General features: G+C 36.0%; 1 protein-coding gene across 2 annotated transcripts in view; it reads right to left on the bottom strand.

The window, feature by feature from the left end:
- The window catches only part of PHYHIPL (phytanoyl-CoA 2-hydroxylase interacting protein like), a 34,402-nt gene extending 13,492 nt beyond the window's left edge, over positions 1-20,910 (bottom strand). The window contains exons 1-2 of one of the 2 annotated variants that reach the window (XM_004616528.3): positions 20,614-20,910; positions 694-890 (exon numbers count right to left, since the gene is read on the bottom strand). In XM_004616528.3, the coding sequence (XP_004616585.2) occupies positions 694-890; positions 20,614-20,719 (303 nt within the window). In that variant the 5' untranslated portion in view covers positions 20,720-20,910. Of the gene's footprint in view, positions 1-693; positions 891-19,905; positions 19,925-20,613 lie in introns of those variants that run through there. The other variant, XM_055138450.1, reaches the window with a different exon arrangement.
- Between the last annotated feature and the right edge of the window lie 831 nt (positions 20,911-21,741).

Here is a 21,741-nt window from a genome sequence, read left to right as displayed (position 1 = left end):
GAAGGTATTTTCCAAGTTTAATATAGGTTTATAAAACAACGATTCTGTTATCTTTGTCTAAATACATTCAGAGGAATTCTGTCCCTATTTTCCCATTCCTCCTCGCTCCCCAACAGAAACCAGTTTTCCAACAACTTATGTACACATTTCACTATCCTTATCTATTTATAGTGATTTTGGATGATATTTGAAATGCTTATAATATCTCCTTAGCTAACTCATTTATGTACACTCTAACATGTGTTCATTCTTATGTTTACATGATTTTTACCTTTGTTAAAGGAAATTTTTATTTTGTTGGCATTTCCTTTCCTTATAAAATTTCTGTATAGAATTTCTTAGAAGGAGACATTTTTAAAATGACACGTTATTTCCATTCCCAACGTCAAATTTACATAGACAAAAGTCAGAGTATCATTGATTCTTTCAAAATGTGCTTATAGTGGCTGGAAAGATAGTTCACTGTGATGAAGACGTGCTTTGCACACAGGAGGCCTGGTCCAATACCAAACACTATGTAGTCTCTGGAGCACTGTGAGGAGTGATCCTTTCAGCACACAATCGAGAGTAGCTTTTGAGTAATGCAGGGTACAGCTCCCAGCAAAATAACCCCAAATGTCTTAAAAAGCTTTTAAATTGGAAACACACACACACACACACACACACACACACACACACAAAATATGATTTTACCTTGTGTTTAAATTTATTGGAATTTTTGTTCTCTTTCTTATTAAGGTCAATAAAATAGTGTGTAATACGGTCCTTTGATTTTGAATCCATTTCCCATGAAATCTTAAACGAATCACATGTAATGTTGCTTATTTTGATGTTATGTGGTACAGGAAGCTCTTCCATCTCGGCTATTCCACTGTCTTGTGATTTGTTCCCTGCAAGAAAACAATGGACAGAAAAAATTAAGTTTTGATTGAATAAACTTTTCAGTTAGCAACGCCATTATCTGTGTACATATTTCTGAACTAAAACATTTAAGTATTAAATCTGAAATTTATTTGTTCAAAAAGCAATTTGAGTGTTAATCTAGTAAATATTGTTTACAAGGTCAGATTGCAAACCAAAACAGAAGTGAGTTTTTACCACATTTTAAAAGTTTTTGAATTTATGTTTACAGAATGAATGTTGGCCGTTGGTGGGATTGCACGTAAATTGGTGGGATTAAAACCAAGCTTCCCAAGAGATGCAGTCTCTTGCCCCAGCGCCTGGCTGTCTTCACCGGGGCCCCTGGGAGGGGGGTTTCAGTTTCTCTCCTCACCCCGAGCAGAACCCCCGAAGCCGAAGACCTCTGGAGCCCAGCCACAGCCATGCTCAAGGCCCCTCTCCACACGTTTGGAAAGCCTCACGCATGAAGGAACCGGCAGAGGAACCCAGGTGTGTGGGACCTGGGGCTGAAGATCTCCAAGCCTGCTTGGATCAGAACTGGGCCTCTTCAGCCCAGATCACCCATTTTTTCAGTAGCTAGGTGGTCACACCCAGGGACTGCCCCTGGCACCATGTAATCCCACCAATGCCAACATCCAGAGACTATAAAACCAAGCTCCTGGAAGACATCTTATAGCTTAGGCAAGCTACCGTGAGTTTCCTGCCCGCAAAGTCCTGGGGTGTATTCATATGCCAAAACCAGGAACAATGATTCCCCTGACCCTGAAAGCCTCCAATGTGGCACCATTGGAAAGGACGAGTAAAGAGAAGTTTCTAAAATCTCAGTGCTAGGACGAATGGAGATGTTACTGAGACCGCTCGAGAAATTCGATGATCAATGGGATGATGATGATGATGATGATGATGATGATGATGATGATGATATGTTTACAGAATGAAAACGAAAAACAAATGTTCCATATTTGAATGTGTAAAATATTACCTCTACACAGATTACATGTGAAAAGCCCTGAAACCGTTTATCCTACATGGCCAATAAGTTATACTCAGAAAATTTGCTTCCAACTTTTATTCCTTCCATTTGTACTCAGAGAACTCCAAAACAGTTCTGGTCTAAAGCATTTCAGAAGTCAAGAGGAGGGAAGAAATAAAATCATGAGATATATATATATATAATACATTTATATATAAACACATATATGTGTGTTATATGTGTATGTATGTATATGTGTATATATATTATGATTTCTATTACTAAAAGTTTGGGTTACATGGTTAACAACAGTGCTAATGTTCATGGTTTTCATGTAGTTACTACACCCCCTCATCACTAAAGTGCCCAAGATCCTCTCAACACTGTCCTTATGTTACTTCTAGTTCACCTCTTCATTCCTCCATCCCTCACGCTTGTAATCTCAGTTCTGCAAAGCCCAAGGGTTTGCATCATTCAATTCTTATACCCTAATGTTGTTTTATCTATATACCACAGATAAGAGAGGTCACCTGGTATTTGTCTTGCCTCTGATTTATTTTGCTTATTTTGCATTCTCTACTTTCATTCAAGTTGCAGAAAACTGCAAGATTTCATTTCAAGTATACAAAAGAATAGTTCACTTCAAGTCTACCACTGATGTGACATAACTAAATTTTTTTTGGCTTTTTGGGTCAAAAACCTGGTGACGCACAGGGGTTACTTCTGGCTTTAGTACTCAGGAATTACTCCTGGTGGTGCTCAGGGGACCATATGGGATGCTGGGAATCTAACCCGGGTCGGCCACGTGCAAGGCAAATGCCCTAGACACTGTATTATCATTCCAGCCCCAAGACATAATTAAATTTATGCAGATAAAAACCATTACTGTTAAGAGCATAAAGTTTTGTATACAAGTAACATACTGTCAGTATATCCTATACATTACTCATTCTACAAGATAGGTTCTTGGTATCTGACAGGAGGCAAGATAGCGCTGATGCTGCCTGAACCCCTCATCGCCTGAACCCAACCCAGCTCACCATCTCACCTTAGACAACATGTGGCTCGACACGCCAGGCCTGGAACTCTACTCATGATCCCTGCTGGAACTCTACACGTGATTCCTGATGGACATTGCTGGCTGTTTTGCAAGATTTGGACAGAATGGTGTCGGTGGGGCATGGGGAAACTACGGTGGTGGCTGCAGCTTCAGCACCTGCCCTGGCTGGCCTGAGTCGCAGCACCATCAAAGAGTTGTGGCGGCAGTGTGCACAGTGGTTCATCCACTGTGGGGTGCTGTCAACCAACCACTGGGTGACCTGAGAATCCACGCAGGTGATCGACCTGGCACAGACCCTCTGCAATAGGGTCCTGCTCTGCCAGCTGCACAACAACCTCTGGGCGCACTCCATGAACCTTGGGGAGATCAACCTGAAGCTGCAGATGTCCCAGGTGCTGCCCAGAGACACAGGCAGGTGTGTATTTGTCAGTGTGCAGATCGTTGCAACATGCCAGTTGACCAAAAAAACTTACATTCAGTAGACTGGGAACACCTGTAAAGGCGATTAGAGGCTGCCCCCAAAGACTCTGCCCTCTTGGAGAGCACGGCAAGCTACCAAGAGTATCCCGCCTGCACGGCAGAGCCTGGCAAGCTACCCATGGTGTACTCGATATGCCAAAAACAGTAACAAAGATGGTCCTCATTCCCCTGATTCTGAAAGAACCCCCAATATGCCATCGGGTTACATTAGCATGCAACAGAGATGAATGGAGACATTACTAGCGCCCGCTTGAGCAAATCGATGAACAATGAGATGACAGTGATACAGTGATACAAGATAGGTTCTTGGTATTTGCATATTTTTAAGTGTCCCTCATCCTGATCAGGAACAAAACAGCTATTCTAAACAAATATTACTCATCAAATTTTTAAGTTTTTTTATTAAAACCATATTCTAGAATAGAAAGAATCCAAATAATCCTTTTTTATCATTTTGTACATAAATGTACAAAATTCTTAATTGATGAAACAATTGATGAACAATTCCTAATTGATGAAACAGATTTTTATCTTGAATTAGTATTAAAAGTGTCATTTAAATAACAAACTAGATATACCCAAGCAAAAACTGTAATGAAGCATGCTTCCATTTATCAAAAATGTGTTTTTCCACATACACTTTGCTCAATTTTCCCTCAACCCAACAGTTTTGCTAGCAAAACTAGTAGTTCTACTTCCTATAGCTATATTACCTTCCTACAAAACAGTAACAAATACCAATAAAAGTATTAGTAATTAAAAGGGAAAACAGCTTTGAACAAGATTAGAGAAGTTTTTAAATAAAGCAGTTAGTTTTAATAATAAGGCCTGAGATTTCCTTCTGAAAAGAAACTGTAGGAGCCGGGAGATAATACAGTGGTTAGGCTAGGCATGTTCCCAGTCTGGTTGGATTCCAAGTACTCCCAAAACATTACCAGGTGTAGTCTTAGAGGCCACCAGCCCCACTGGGATGGCCTGAACTGCCGTGGTAAGTCAGGGCTCAGTCTGCACTGAAGCACTGGCCAGACTGGCACCAATAGTATGCTAAGTCTTTCTGAGCAAGCTTGGGAGACTCTCTGAACCCCTGAATTCTTAGTGTTGGGTTCTGTTCCCTACAATCAAAACTATTATAAAAATACGCTTAGAACAACTAAGTACATTTTGGTAATAGTTTGTTTCACACTGACGAAACTTTTTGGTTTTTTATCATCCCAATTTCCAAGTTTTGCTTTTGGTTTTCTTCCCATTGAGTTGAATCAGGGTTCCTATTTTAAATAATGTGTTATATGATCAGAAAAAGTATGGGGTAATATGCCAGGGTAAAACAAACAATTAACAATTTATGTGTTTCAGCAGCTTTGGAGCAACTTAAATTTAACAACTTAAATTTAACTTAAACATAAATTAAAAAACTTAAATTTCATTCATATGAAATAGCCCTGTTTCACTTATCACTTGATTCATTAATTACTTAATGTGAAATGAAGTTTCTAATTAATATTTGCATTTTTGTCTATACATTTACTGATTTTGATGGCCTTTTAGGCCCTCATTAGGATATGATATCTAGCAATGTTCAGAGATATTTCTAATCGCTATACAATGGTTTGAGTACTGCCAGCCTCTAGTGAGTCTACTTTGTGAATCATCTTTCTTCAGTTAAATACCAGTATTGAATTAACTCAGTTTAGCTATACAGTTTAAGTCAAATATTTACTGTCAGAATATATATTCTTTGAAAATAAGCTATACAATTAAGCCAGTTGATTTTTTGATATTGTTATACTATTTTTAACTTTAAAATATCATTTTCTATATATTATTTAGTGACATCCTGTCTATCCCTCTAAAGATAGACTTAAAAGATTTAAAAAAACTATAATTGCAGATATCCAGCTTGTAGACCTGAAGTTAGAAATTAAGGAAAGTAATTTTTAGACATTAGGATTGATAGAAAATAAGAATATGAATCAAAGTATGATAAAAGGTAAGGATTATACTACCCTATATGAAAGGCAGAAAGGTAGAAATACAGTTACAGGTTAACTAAGCATTCAAAAGAAGACAGAACAAATATTCATGAAGAGACAAAAGACAGTAGATGAGAAGGAAACATGAAATGGACAAAGTTAAGAAAAGAAGCAATGGAATCTTTTAATAGAAGAGGTAGGTCAAGACCCATTAAGCAGTTAAGTTTCAAATTCCACAAATAAACTGCATTTGTTTATATATTTCTGAGTATCACTAATGACATGATGTATTTATGCTAATACTCAAACTAATTCCCTCAGTTTTTAGCTACAGATGAGTTACAATTATAAATGGACTATAAGCATGTATACTAGTCAGACAGACAGGGAGGGGCTTGGATTCTAGCTATGTCATAAGGAAATTAATAACACTAAGTAAATTTTGTTCATTTGGGGGCTATACCTGGCAGGGCTCAGGGCTTACACCTGGCTGTGTGCTCAAGGACATACCTAGTGAGACTCAGGGGACCACACAGGATCAAATCCTGGTAGGCCTCAAGCATCCTATCTGATGAACAATCTCTCTATCCCCTAATACTGAGTAAATTTTATAACCACCTAAAATCTCAGTATTTTCACAGAGAATCAACTGGATCAATATTAAGAAGTAATAAATAGACAACATTTAATATTTTATCTTGCATGTAGGAAGACAGTAACAGCTAATTAAATTTGATAGAAAAAGAAATACTAATTCTATTGAGTCAAATAAATAAATTTTCTAATTCACTCCAGAATGTTCGTGTCTATATAAAGTCAACTATTTTCCTTTTGAAATCTCTTAAATATTACAACGTGCATAAATCCAAATATATACAAGTATTTTTGAGTAGAGTTCATGTATGTTAAAAGGGTATAATTTCCTAATTTTAATGACATTTGAGTATAAATTGTCTATATTTTTAACCAAGTCACTTTGAAAATCACATCAATTTACTTTTCTTTCCTTTTACATGTTGTTTAATCTTAGAGCATGCACCATGCTTGTAATATTATTCATTGCCACAGGCATTGTTTTTTAAATATTACACTGTTTATTATTTCCTATGCATTTAGTCCTAAGCTTTTCTTTACTATTTTATCCTGTATTTGTGCCGATATCATCCTACCTAACTACCCATTTCTCACTTACATTTTCAAATCTCTAAATATTTTTATAAACACATTTTTATAGTTTCCAAATGGCATTTGACCCTATTTTTTGTTTGGGTTTGGGTCACACCCAGCTGTGCCTAGTCCTGGCTTAGTCCTGGCTCTGCACTCAGGGATCACTCCTGGCAGTGCTTGGTGGACCACATGCCAGGACTGAACAAAGATCAGACATCTGCAAGGCAAATGCACAACCTTCTCTGTTCTATTGTTTTGGCCCTATTTTTTTTTAATCTTAAACTCTTGGAATCACTATTCTGTGTTTTCCAGTTCTGGGTTTGTTTAAACCCACATACTAGTATTTTATTGAGAGAATTCCAATTCATTTTTAAAGAAAATATTATGAGGCACTATTTTATTTTTTCACCAGTGAGTAAACTGACTACATTGAATTCAAACCTCCTGGTATGAATGCCTTTTCACAGGTTCTCAATACTTCAGATATTAGGACTTACACATGAAGGACATTAAAAACTCAATGTACATAATGTTAGGAAAACAGTTCAACAGACAACACAGGCACCTGAATTACTAACAAATTTTCATTCTTTGTAAAATTATGATCAAAAGCAAAAGTTTAAACTTATTTACTATCTTTTACAATTTTCTATTTTCATCATGCAAAAAAAATGAATTTCACTCAAATAAATGTACTTCTAAATGTCTAAACCTAAAACCAAGGAGTTACATTTATTGAGTTTGGGAGGTACACTGGATTTACTACCTAGATAGATCTTTACATTTGAATAATATAAAAATATTCAGTTTCAGAATGGGTAACAGTGTTAATAGCATAAAATAACCTATCAGTTACCTAAGTTTTAAATAGAAATGCTAATTAGGAGTTACTAAGTGGAAGAAAGAGAGATATCCAGAGTATTACAGAAACCTTGCATGGGACTAACTGCTTAAGTCCTTTTCAAGAGGTAAAGTAATATAGGAAGCAAGAGGAAACAAGCTAGTAAGAGGAAAACATGAAGGAGCATTAGGTGATCAAGTTGTTAAACTATAGGAGCCCAAACAAAAACTGTTGAATTTTGTATTTCAGAAATTGTGAAAGGAAAACTGATATTCAAGGTATTTTAGGCCCAAGGAAGTAGAATAATGTGCAACAGAATTATATGATCAAGCAGTTCTATACAGAAGTATATATCTGAAGAACACAAAAACACAATTTGGAAAATTAGTTGCCAATGCACACCTATGGCGACTAAGGTGCTATTTATGAATGGTTAAGATCTACGAGCCCAGGGACAGATGAATGAATAAAAAGTTGTGGTCTGAAGGCAACCAATCTTGATTAAGAAAATAATAACAAGGCTTAACTTGTAAAAACATGTTAGCAATCCCTTATACAAAGAGGTAAATGGCTCTAGGGTGAGATAAAACAATCTTCACACACTTAGTTCTAAGGAAATCTTGTTTGATCATTTTTAACGAATTGTCCATAACAAGCAACATAAAATAAATTATTTAGGCCTGCAATTGCAGCAGGCTTGGGTGGTGGTTGGGAATACTGGACATAATTATAATGAAAAGGTTATAATGGTGGTGGGATTGGTGTTAGAATATTGAATGTAATAAATCATGTGAACAACTTTATAAAAATTAAATGAACATGATGTACCATAAAAAAAAGTTGTGTTATACACAAACCACGAAATCTTATACTCAATCTTATACTCAGCTATAAGATAAAATCAAGTTTTACTTTTTGATACAACAAGAAGAAAACTGAAGAGGTCATACTGTGACAAATAGGAGAAAAACAAATGGTTTTACTCTTATCTTGTATACAAGGAAATATAGAAGGGGAATATACAATGTACAATGAAAGTAAACACAGATTCTTACAACAGAACTGGGGATGCCTAAGATGGAGGAGAATGAAACAGAAGGGTCCTAAGAAGAGCAATGAAAACATATTTGCACTTTGTTGGTGGGCAGGGTGAGGAAAATCTGTACCTCTAAAACATAAAAAACATTAACTTTTCTGTTCTTATAAACTAATGTTACTTCAATAAAGATGAAAATATTAGAAGTCCATTTTGGAAACATTTCTAATGAATATACATTTATGTTGTAATCATAACACCCATCTTTGATTACTCAATGAATTTATTAGACATAACTTGGTATATATAAACCCAGATGTGTGAAAATAGAACACGAAAATTTGTTCTTAACTTGTTATACTATTACTAAAATATGCAAATTTATTATATTAACTTCTTTATAAATGATAGATACATTACACACATACTCATAATTTGTGAATAATATACACCATGGACAAATTAGAAAATTATAATTATAAAACATAAAACATAATTCTTTAATTTGTATTGTTAAAAAATGAATGCACTTATTCTTTAATCTTAGTTTAATATTTTATAATATAGCACTTATGATAAACAGTTCTAAAACTGACTTATTAATATCACTGTTGAAAACCTTTTTTAAGACTACCTTTAATTTACTAAAAAAAATTACACACACACACACACACACACACACACATTTTTCCCCCTTGCCATTTAAAATAGGGGAGAAATTTGTCAAGTGCAGAGATTAGGTTCCATGTTCCTTCTTTCCTGCTAGCTGACCACAAATAAACAAGCTCAATCTAATCTAATAATATTAGACTATGAAATCTCAAACTCTGTAATACTAAGACACCAATAACTGGATTTGAAATAATCTGAATGTAGTTCGTTTACAAATGTTTGTGGAATTTAGATAGCTGAATTTTTCATAAAATCAAGAATCCCTATTTATCTCTGTGGTGTTGACTTTCTATTTAACAACGAATTCTCCAGGTCATAGTCACAGCACAAAATTCTGGCTTTACTGACATAGGAAATCAGCACAAGTTAATACTTTCCTATTTGTAAGCATAACTCTCTTAGTCATAACTGTGATAAATTCTAAGTTAAATTGTCTAATAGTTTTTAACTGAATGTGCTCACTGCTAAAGTTGAACTACAGAAGAAACTACAACACCCAACAGGAGAGAGAATAGAAAGGAATGCCCTGCCGCAGAGGTAGGGTGGGGTGTTGGGGGATGGGGTAGGGGTGATGGGAGGGATACTGGGAACATTGGTGGAGGAGAATGGGCACTGGTGGAGGGATGTAATCGATCAGTGTATGAAATGCAAACATGAAAGTTCTTAAGTTTGTAACTGTATCTCACGGTGATTCACTAATAAAAATTTTTTAAAAAATGTTAAACTCTTGACTTCAATATCCCAAATTGTTCCTCAAGCATATGGAAGAAAAAAATCAATTTTTCAAGACACATGAAAACAATGTTCAAAATAAAATAAATTTCAAGTACTCATCAAAACTAAAATAAAATACTAAAAATTTTATAACAGTATTTTTTTTTTTCATTATAACTTACACTGGACAGCATAGCGGGTAGGGCGTTTGGCTTGCACGTGGCTGACCCAGGTTCGATTCCTCCATCCCTATTGGAGAGCCCGGCAAGCGACCAAGAGTATCCCGCCCTCACGGCAGAGCCTGGCAAGCTACCCATGGTATATTCAATATGCCAAAAACAGTAACAACAAGTCTTAACAACAGTGGAGATGTTACTGGTGCCCACTTGAGCAAATCGATGAACAATGGGATGACAGTACTATAGTGCTATAACTTATTGACTGCTAGGTAGTGACTACAGTATTGATTGTTAAATAGCATTACATACAATCAGAAGGAGCAGGATAGATACAGAATGGTTTATCTCATATGCAGGATATAAAAAAAACATAATTTAGAAATAACAAATGTCGAAAACAACAGAAATGATCAAAGACAACCCAAGAACGGGTTCACAGAACTAAACTTACCAAGGTGGGGAAGAAGAACGGTGGTTGGGAAGGGATCCTGGGGCCAAAGATGGAGTGAAGTGGACACTGGTGGAGTATGTGTTGTTGGAAAGCTATATACATGAAACCCTATCATTAATAAATAACACTGTAAATCATAGTGCATCAACTAAAAAAAAACACTTTTAAGAATTAAAAATAAAAAGGTATAAAAACTAATGGAAAAAATTGTGATTATATATACAGTCATTTTTATAGTGATTGGTAACTTCACTATGTTTCATAAACAAGGTTTTTCAAATAGTAATAGAATCTCTCAGAATTTTCATAAGTTTTGAAAAAAACTTTCCCAAATTAGAAATCTGGTAATTAAAATGTTCTCTCAGCAAAGATACCATATTAGTTTATAAAATCATATCCAATTGAATGTGGGAAAGCATATTAAGTCCTGTACTTAATATTGCAACAAATATATTAAATTAGAAGACCTACTTAAAAACTGAAATAAAACTGGTTTATGGCTGAAAATGCAGCAGATAGAAAATTATCATCTATACTTAGCTGTGTCAAATGTTAAGATTATGTAAAATCTTTTTGATTTAATAGAGCAAAAATATGAAGTATTACAGCTATCCCCATTTGCTTTAGTAGAAGTTTTTTTCTTTATATTGCTTTTAGCAGTGTAAGTATCTTAATTATATAAATTCAGTGATGGTAAAACAATAGTAGAGAATCAAATTTTTATGTCTAAAGCAGTTCTTAACACACCATTAACTAAACTATTGGAAATGCTGAAAGAAAGTTAAGAAAGGTAGATAAAATTTTAAAATCTTAGGAATGGTAGTGCCAGTAAAAGCTAGTGCCAGCTTTCATTAAGAAATAATTTATCATTAATAAGAACTGGATACTAAGATACTAAAATAGTTTTAATTTTTATTATGTAGATTATTGTCTAAACTGAGTTTTTCCAAGCTAATTATGTTCTTTTTTTCTTTTTTGGGTCACACCCAGCGACGGTTGGGGGTTACTCCTGGCTCTGCACTCAGGAACTACTCCTGGCAGTGCTTGGGCTTGAACCCAGGTCAGCTACGTGTAAGGCAAACACGCCTACCCACTATGCTATCATTCCGGCCCTAATTATGCTTTATATGTAGAAAAATAACAAATTATGTCAAACAGGTGAGTGTCCTGAAACAAAGTATAAATATTTCAAGAAAAAGAACTTTTAAATAGTTAAAATGCCATTTGATCAATACATTCCAAACATGCCATGAGGAAACTAATTTGCTAAATTCAGTACACTAAAGAATCTCAAATAGATAATACAGCCACTGTCACAGAGTTCATTAATGCATATACATTGCTAGCAATAAAACTGGTATTTGCAATTAAGATTTATCACGGAAAAAAATTCAATTGTTCTCAAATTTGAACAAAAACATCAGATTGGGAATTTTAATTCTATCACAAATACCTAAGATACCTACAATATATACCTACAATATATATTTTCATTGAAAGCAGAAAAAAATGAAATAACTGATTCTATCACCTTTCTCTAAAGGAGCACTTAGTATTTCATTATTCAATTTAATAAAATAAACCTTATGTTTTCTATAGGTACAATTTTTTAAGTATCTTGAAAAATGCATGTTTTAAAACATTTCAATACCTATCACACAATGCAATAAAAATACAGAAATAAAATGGATGTTAAGGTTGATGCAAAATAGCAACTCTAGTATAATTTTGTTTTAATTTATCATTTTGACAAACTATTTGAAAAATAGTCTAGGTTTGAAATGATAGGGTAAATGTACGTTAGTAAAATGTTCCTTTCACTTGTTGATATTCTGCAAAAGGTTGTGTTTTTTAAGTTTCTCTACAAAACAGAAAGTTTGATATTTAACTAAGTATCAAATATACACTAAAATTCCTAATCATGGCATAGAATCTAGCTGACCCTAACAAGTTTTCCCTTTATTTTTTGAGAACATTTATCTCCTCCAGAAATATAATACAAATACCATGTATTTCTAGAATGTACATAACTTTATGTTTTTATTTGCCAGAAAAACCTTATTCTTTCTGGAAAAATTTAACTTCACTTTTAATACTTCCCCTCAGAATACTAGTCCCCCAGCAAGCTTTCTTAGAGACATAAAACCAAATTAATCACTTTCTTTCCTAATTCTAGTACAGAATTAATCACATTATTAAATGAATTTATTTAAATATAGTCTCTAAGTTCCTGTGAGTCACTAAAATGCAGGACCGAAGTTAGATTTACTCTGAAATTTTTAGCTTTATTTTACCACAGTCCCTAAGATTAAAATGTATGTATAAACAAATGGTAAAAATGTTAGAAATGTATGAGTACTAAAGAACAGAAAAATGGAATCCTAATTGGTTTGGTTTAATACCTAAAAATTAACAACTGAACAGCCTAGGACTTTAACGTTTTCTAGCTAATATATTTGAAGTGTCCATACCCATAAGCAATGGTTTAGTTTGTGATGAGATAAAAAAGAAACATAAACATTAAAATTAAGCATTTAGAAATTTTGTAGGAATTTGAGAGTGATATTTATTGAATAAGCAAGCATCCATCCTTCTTTCCTTCTCTAAATCCACATCACCATCATCATATGATTAGCACTGCAAGTATATCCAAAAATACTAATACATAGCTTGTGTACTTTTCTTTTTCTAAATGTATTTATATGAATGATAAATTTCATGTTACACTTGGGGCTTATTTTCTCACTATTAGATAGAATAGAATGGTCATCTTTGACTCCACAGTCAATATCACTGCTAAGGTTTTTCAGCTTCTATAGCACTGTCTGACCTGCACTATAATCTCAAAATCATGTTAACAAAAAAAAAATGCAATACGCCCAAAACATTCTTTTAATATTTTTACTACAATCAGAAGGATAATTTATTTTATCAATCTTCAACATTGGGAACAAACAATTTTTTGTTTTGTAAAGGTTCAGATAGTAAGTAATTTTTGTGGCTTGTGTGGTCTGTTGTCAAAGTTGCCTACTCTGTTGAAGTAAGAAAACACCAAAAACAATAATTAAGAAAATAGGCATAGCATCTTCTAGTAAAAACTTCCTTACAAAATGGCAGGGTATTTTGGTTCACAGGTACTGATTTACATCACACCTAAACTCTGAAATGCAATTATTAGGAACCTAGAACAAATGGGACTAGGACACAACTAAAAGCTTCTGCACCGTGAAAGATACTAATGCAATTATAAGAGTATCCTACTAAATGGTGGGGAAATATTACCACTTCATGTATTTGTCAATGGATAAATGTTAACAAATATCCAGGATATGTAAGTAAGGAACTGAAAAATACAGAACAAAACAACACCATCAAAATGTGGCAAGAAGAGTTGAAAAGATACTACTCTGAAGTCTTACAGATAGCCAACAGGTACATTAAAAATATCCACTAACAGGGAAATACAAATTAACATAATGATATATCTCACACCAGTGAGAATGGCTTATGTCAAAAATATAAGAAACAACAAATCCTGGTAGAGATTGTAAATAAAGAAACTCTCATTCATGACTTGAGTAGATAATGAAAAGTTTTGATATTTGTTTGCATTTGCTATCAACTTTTAAATCTTAAAAACTGAGAGTCACTAAAATTCAGGATTGTGAAAAAGTAAGACACTGGGGCTAGAAATCAATAAGATAGGGTTCCTTCCTTACATGCAACAGACCTGGGTTCGATCCCTAGCACATGTGCTCCCCCAATCACCATCAGAAATGACCCCTGAGCATAGAGCCTCTAGCACAGGCAGGTGTAGCCCAAAAACAAAACACAAACAGCAATAGCAATGAAAGAGAGACACTAATGAAGAAAAGAAAACAATTTTAAAATCTCTTTTATGCCTTGTCTTTAATGGCGTATGTCTATGGAAGCAATAAGCCATTTATACTATTATTAGATAGCAAGACTGCCACAGGCTATAGAAAACAAAAGAGACAGATTTATTTATACTGATTGTCACAACAAATTGTATATATGCAAAAATACCCACAGAGCAGCCTTTTTAATGAGCCATAAACTTAGTCCAAATAGTCATAATATCACAAACAGATCTAATTATAATTCAGAGTATGATGCTTTGTTCAACTTGTACCTATTGAGCAACTTAAAAATATTTCTTGTTTGCATTTTAACAAACCTAGATTCTAGACTTACTTCATCTACAGAGATCAAAGATACTCTTCCCTAGCATGTGATCATGCTTATCTTTTAAGGATGAGACACAAAGCTCATTAGAAGCTACTTAAAACTGAAAATAATTCCTGACTTCTTTTTCACCTAAGTTCTAGTCTCCCTAGTTAAATACATACATACACACATTATACACATATAGATTTCAACAATATATTTATCAACCATTATATATCAATATATATTAACAATTCTTGTCTTCATTCTAAAATGAGTTTCCAGAAAACAAATACAACTGCCAGTATTTTGTTTCCAAGAGCTGATCTTACTATTAGATTTCAACTGTAACTGTCTCATTATAAAAACATTCATTTTACTTTATGCTTAAAAATTTCCCCTGAAAAGTCTGTAACTCTAAGTATTTATGTAGATTACTTAAAATATTTTACATCATCTGTGAAGTATCACACATTAGCTTTTTATCTAGTAATAATTCTGAAAATATAATTGAACTGTTATTAGTAGCTTTTGGAGTAGCAGACACGTGAAAGAATCTAAAAGCAAGGTAAATGAGTTCACTCATGGGACCTACAGTGAAACAAAAGGGAAGACAGTAAAATATTATTCTGGAACTATAATTTCTGTGACAAAGGAAGTGTCTCTGAAAAAAAAAAAACTTAGGACATACTTCCATTACCAGAGACCTAATGTGAGATATGAAAGTTGATATCCTGTTAATATCTTAATATTTCCCTTAACCTTTTAAACTATCTGAGAATAATTCAATTTTACCAGATTTAAGTTTCTTAGCTACTACTGATCAATTTATATTTGGATTGAAAACTATAAAGTTTTGATAATTTTTATTATGTAACACTGCTGCTCATTATTCTCTTATATTCAGAATAACATAAATGATGCTACCTATTTTCCTACCAAGTCTCTTCAACTCTTCTACATGTCTACTAGAAATCTTCCTCAAATACTGAGTTTATTTCTTAATGTATAAAATATAACCTACTGAGTGAAACAATGTAGTCAAATAATAAATATTTAAAAAGATTTAAAAGTTTCTACTTTAAAGTAGTCAAAATAGAATTTAAATTAAAAAGTATGAAAAAATCTAATAAGGAAATTCAAAAGAAATGGGTAAATAAAAGCTAAGAAAAAGGGCAAATTACATAGGCAAAACACTGGTATATCAGTTAGGCGGAGAAGGAAAACCAGAAACTAGGAGTAAAACTGAAGATGAAGATAAAGTATGAAAGTAATCAGGATATTATACTTACCTAAGTTAAAGGAAAGAACAAGATCGGGTCTAAATAATGAAGCAATATTACTAGCAATAAAACCAGAGAACATGGAAGCTGTCCATACCGTGTTCTATACAGTGAATTTATGACTGGCTTTCTTAGGCAACAAAGCAAGTTGTCAGTGTTACTACTTATGACACATAAGTCATTCCACCACTGGAGGGAGTCTGGTCACGTATTCTTTTATGTGACTTTTACTCTAATAACTTCCTGGTTTTCACTGTGAATTACTTAAAACCCCTACCAAGAACACAAATTGGTTTAATATAATCTGACACATTTTTAAGCTGTTTCTTTTAACTTATAATTTATCTTTGTTTTGTTTTATTTTCACTAATAAAATTTACAACATCTCTAGTAATTTTTTAGACTCAGATATAATATATACCTGTATATGTTATATATACAGATATATATTTCTATATATTATATATACACATATTGTATATATTATGATATATCTGAGTCTAAAAAATGAATAAAAAGGTCACATGTACTAGTACAGATCTATCCTTAGGGAAAAAATCATAAGGACAAAAACGGTTAAAACAAGATCCAGGGTCTTTGATATAAACACCTACCCGAGGCAGGTATCAAGGTCACAAGACACATGAAAAGCAGCAACGAGTAGATCAGAAATAGAAGCTGAAAACAGCTTTTAGGATTAAGGCTGACAAGGGTATTGCTGATGGGATGGTAAAATAAGGAGAGGAGAGTAAGATTACTGTGTAATTCTAAAATGTACTGTTCTTTCAAAATTCAAAACTATGAATTCATTATTAACAGTAGTCCACTATTTCTGAAATGGAAATGATAAAAGACAGATTTTACTAAGTAAACAAAGGACAATTAAAATTTAAACCAACAATCTAAACATTTTGTAGAAAAATAGCAATTCAACTCAAGAAGATTACGTGGAAAATATTCTATTTACAATAATTATTCTTCCTTATTTTGTAAAATTGTAGTGACTTCTGTATTTATTATTTTGTAATTAATTTTAATTATTTTAATTTCTACATGATTTACAGTATAGTACTGATGAGAAAGCTTTAGGGTTAAAAATAAGGGTAAAAGTGTTTCGCATAAGGTCTCAACTCAAGTTCTCTGATACTAAAATGGTAACTCCACTATTCTACCTGCATGCCCATGAGACTCAATAATGTTCTTTGGCTACTTCATTTTCTTTTATTACTAAAAGTAACAAGTCTAGATACTCCCAGATTTTTTTTCCCCAAATGGCTTATCTAATTAATCACTGTGTTACTTAGTTTCCAAAGTAAAATTTAATTCATACTTCAAATCAGCATAAACAAGGATGTTCCAATTTGTTTACTATTTAAATAGATATAAAGTACAAATTCGAAGAAATTTTAAATATGAAAATACAAGAAAACCTTTATATTTCTCCCCTCACAAATCTATTGTTAGACATAAGTGGGAAGTCAATCAATTTCTGGTTGCAATTTCTTTAGAATATGCTACCTTGCTGACTAGCTTTATAAATGCCATAAACAGCATTTAGGTAGTTCATTAAATGCACTTATCATGGGAATAAAACTGGTTGAAGAAGAAAGCCATGGAGTGGATTTAAATACTATATGACAAATTAAATTTATAGTTTCCTTACTAATAAGAGTGAAATGAGCTTGGAGGCATAAAAAACAGACTTCATCAAGCAAAGAGAGCTTCAATATGTACATGCATGGTAGAAAGAGAAGTAGATGTAGAATTCTTATTTTGAATTATAGTAACAATACTGGCAGAAATAATAAGCAAGCACTCAAAACACAAATGCCTAGGATAAAAGTATACACAAGATAATGTACGTGTGAAACTGTTCTTGCTTAGTTAAAAAGTAAAGTATATGACCACTTGGACTTTATTAAATATTCCTTACTAAAAATTACATTTGGAAATTGAAAAAGAAATCTTGGAATTGTTTTTAAAATTGTGCATAAACTCATTTTCAAGAGAACAGTTAAAAAATAGAACGTAAAAGATAAGCAAGAATCAAGGGAACTTAAGAATATAGTCACATTTATCAGCAACTATGTCCCTTAGTTATGCAATATGCACATAACAGTAAAAGATCTGTAACTGGATATAAAAATATATAAACAGAAGTCATGTACTTTCTCCTGTCCTATTTCCAATGAATTATAAGTTATTTAATATTTTCCCATTACCAAATAAGAAAGTAAAATAAGCAATAAAAGTAAAGTGCAAAGATGACATGTATCTCTAAGATCATGAAAATATAGCAGTCATTATGTATTTAAACACATGCTGTATTTTCTGCCACAATCTAACCTTTCTATGTTATATATTTATAGAAATAAAATGAGATGTGAGAAAGAAAATAAAATGAAGTGAAAGAAAGAAAGGAAACAGTACTTTGTTGAAAATCTCCCAATATAAAATTTTGATAGATAAGGTCTGATTTAAAGATCTAATGCACCACTTTAAAATTACTTTGCAAAAGCTATACTATCTCCTTAAATTATTCCATCAAAGCCATTTTAACTTTTTTTTTACTCGATAGGTAACTTAAAACCACAAAATAAAAAGCATTTAATAAGATCCGTTTTAAAAGTCACTTTCAAATTTTTATTCTCTCAATAAATATTAGTTCCTTGCAGTTATTGGGACTATTTTATAAAATAAAATCCTATTTAATTACTCTATGTGGAATCCATTTGAAGTCTAAATATAAGTATTAGTTTTTCATTAATACTGGTTAGTGTCATTACCCCCCTTCTGTTACATAATTTGTTCACCTTGCAGGAACCATAATGTGGACTCAAACAACTTAAAAATTATCAAAACAAAAGAGCTACCACTCTATGAGATCAGTAAATGTAGCATTAATTTCTGCAATGTAAATTATTAACTCTCTAAACCTCACTAAAAAAACTTTCATTTCCCTAGTATCTTTGAAATATGAGGTAAAACATTTTTAAAGGATAGTTTCTGAGGAGCCAGAAAAAAGTCTATTTCCAACAATTACAGTGAGTTTCTGATAAATCATTGATTAACTCAAATCTACTTTAATTCAATTCTTTTTTTTGTCAAAGCAATCTAGTGACAATAAATTATTTAAAATGGCAACACTCCAGTAAGACGTTTCAAAACATAAATTCAAAGCATACGACTTCCTATATGATCAAAAAAATCTTTACAGCCTTAAAGAGCAGTATTACATATGTAATCCCCAAAATGGTTATTTTTAATATGTCACAGATATGCTATACTTTTATAGTAGCCAAAATAGTCAGGATAGTCAGGATAAAGGAAAATGAAGTAAGAGATGCAGGAACGTTTATTCATTCTATATACTTGTTTCATAAATTAACGTGGCTCTAGAGAGCAATTATTCAATGTGCTACATTTATTAAAAATGAAAACCCATTTCTCAGTCTAACTTGTACATTTAAACAGTCACCATTTAAACGTTTTTGGAAACAAGACCTCTGTTCTCCTTTTGGATCCCACACTGATAAATTTTACAACCTTACTGAGCATATGGTTTCCTACTATAACCTTCGTCTAGAGTTAAGCATTAAATTTTCCAACTCCCTATTATCTTACCATGTATTTTTCCCCTGTCATATGTACAATTTTATAATTGATCAATCTATTACTTATCCTATGCCTTCCTTACAGACGAAGTTTTATTCCACCTTACTGAAACAGCACTGGCTGTCCGTCCGACTACGCCAACTAACACACGAGTACTGTCATGGGCCGTATGGGTCGTTCAAAGTACGGTATTTCAAAGTATTAAGTTTCTCTCCCTAATACTCAGACCCCTGTTCCATCCATTTTCTTCTTTGGCAGAGCTGACAACTTTCCCGACAGAACAAGCGACAATAACAGCAAGTCACAGTGCTGGGTTCTCAGCTTATTCCCGGCATCGCTGCAGACGCCTTCCCGCGCCGCACCTTCTCGCACTCACATTTGCCGGTTGCACAGTCGCAGCCCCCCAAAGCAGGAAAGCCTGTGGCTGTCCTTGGTGCTGAATCGCACCCCCCACGCCCCCGCCCCTTCACTTGGGAGGGAAAAAAAAAAAACCCTGGCTCCAGGCTCCTTCTCTAGAGGTCGGGGTGGGGAGGTGGAGGGAGAAAAAACGTAAAAGAAGGCATCTTAAAACGGGAAGTTTAAACGGGGACCCGCTAAGTTCCCGGGCCGAGAAGGCTACGTCGCGCGTGTCCGGGCGCGCTAGTGCCGCGGGTTTGGGGGAAAGGGGGCGGGGACTCGTGCTAGAAACACCCAGAGGGCATTTTCCCCGCGGGGTCGCCGAGACCCGCGGAATCCGGACTGCGGCAAATCCCGGGGGCGCCCCGTCCCGGGCGCGGTGCGGGGGGGGAGGAGGGGTTGGTGTCGGGGACGGGGCCCTCGGCAGGGCCCGACGGGCGAGGACGCGAGGGGCGGCCACGGAGCCGGCCACTTTCAGCGCCCACGCGCGAGCTCCGGGGTCCTTTTGTTTGCGGGGTGGGAGGGGTGGGCGGAGGGAAGCCTCCCCGCCAGCATTTATCATTTATCTTCACTGGGGAGGAGTGTGTTTGCGGGGGGCGGGGGGTGACAACAAAAGACCCCGCCGCCGCCGAGGGCGGCCGGCAGCGGCCTGGTGGGTCGCTCGTCTCGGCGTCCCGACATCACCTACCGTCGCGGTCGCAGAGCTGAATGGCCTCCAGGCTGAGGTTTTTGATCACCTCCTCACAGGGGCTGGTGGGGCTGTTGAGGGCATGATCCAGGCGCGGCACCTCCATTTTCCCAGCACCCTTCTCCAGCTCGCCGGCTTCGTCTCCAGGCTCTCGCTCGCTCTCTCTCGGGGAGGGCGGGAAAGGGAGAGGGATGGGAGGAAGCCTGCGACGCGGCGCTGAGAGCCCGAGCCCGCGTCGCCGAGGAGAGCCGCGGCCGAGGCGGTGGCGGCGGCGGCGGCGGCGGCGGCGGCGGCGGCAGCTCCGGGGACTGTGCGGCTCCGAGAGACCTAGAGGGACCCGACGCGAGGGCGGGAAGAGCGCGCTCCCGGTGGGGAGGGGACGCGGCGCGCGGGGAACGGGAGGGAGACGACGCGGCGCGCGCACGCTCGCGGGAGGGAGGACGCACCCACCTGCTGGCGCGCGCCGCTCCCCCTCCCCCACCGCCCTTTGGCGCGCACGCGCCCCCGGCTGCCCTCGTGCCACAGCCCCGGCAACCCCGCGCGAGGCGTCGGGCGAGCGGAGCGGACCGGCTCGGCGCGCGCGGCCTCTGCGGGGCCGGTCCCCGGGCGCCTGAGGCGCTCGCGTCGGGCGTTTGGGGCGTTCTTTCGCTCCTCGCGGTGTCAGTCAGAGCCCGGGTTGGCGCTTCGCGGTGTGCGCGCGAGGAAAGGATAGTCAGCAGGTTGGTTGTTGATGAAAGATGGGGAAAAAATAAGTTGGGGGTGTTGGAGCCAGGGAGCCACCTTCGTCCGCCCAGGGGACCCGGGGCTTGTTGCTTTCACCCTGCCCACGTCTGTGCCCGATACATCTCGTCAAATCTGCACTTGAGAGAAATAGGAGTCTCAGGGCTTAGCGGGTCAAATTTTAGCCGTTTGGAAGGCGGGAAAACTAAGAATTGAACCCCAGGAAGGTGAGAGTGAGGAGATGCCGGCCAAGCCTTTGGACCGGCAGGACACGTGCTTCAGCTGGGCAGCCACGTTACCTTTCCACCTTCGCAGTTGTGCTTCTTTAGCCCAGTCAACAAATAGTTCTGAGGTAAAGACTGACCGGCGTTGTCAACAGGGGCTGAGAGACAGTGCAGAGAGTAGAAG

The sequence above is a fragment of the Sorex araneus genome, chromosome 5, assembly GCF_027595985.1.
Source record: "Sorex araneus isolate mSorAra2 chromosome 5, mSorAra2.pri, whole genome shotgun sequence".
Taxonomy (NCBI): domain Eukaryota; kingdom Metazoa; phylum Chordata; class Mammalia; order Eulipotyphla; family Soricidae; genus Sorex; species Sorex araneus.
Note: the sequence above shows the minus strand (reverse complement) of the source record. Positions and strands in the feature narration are given on the sequence as shown.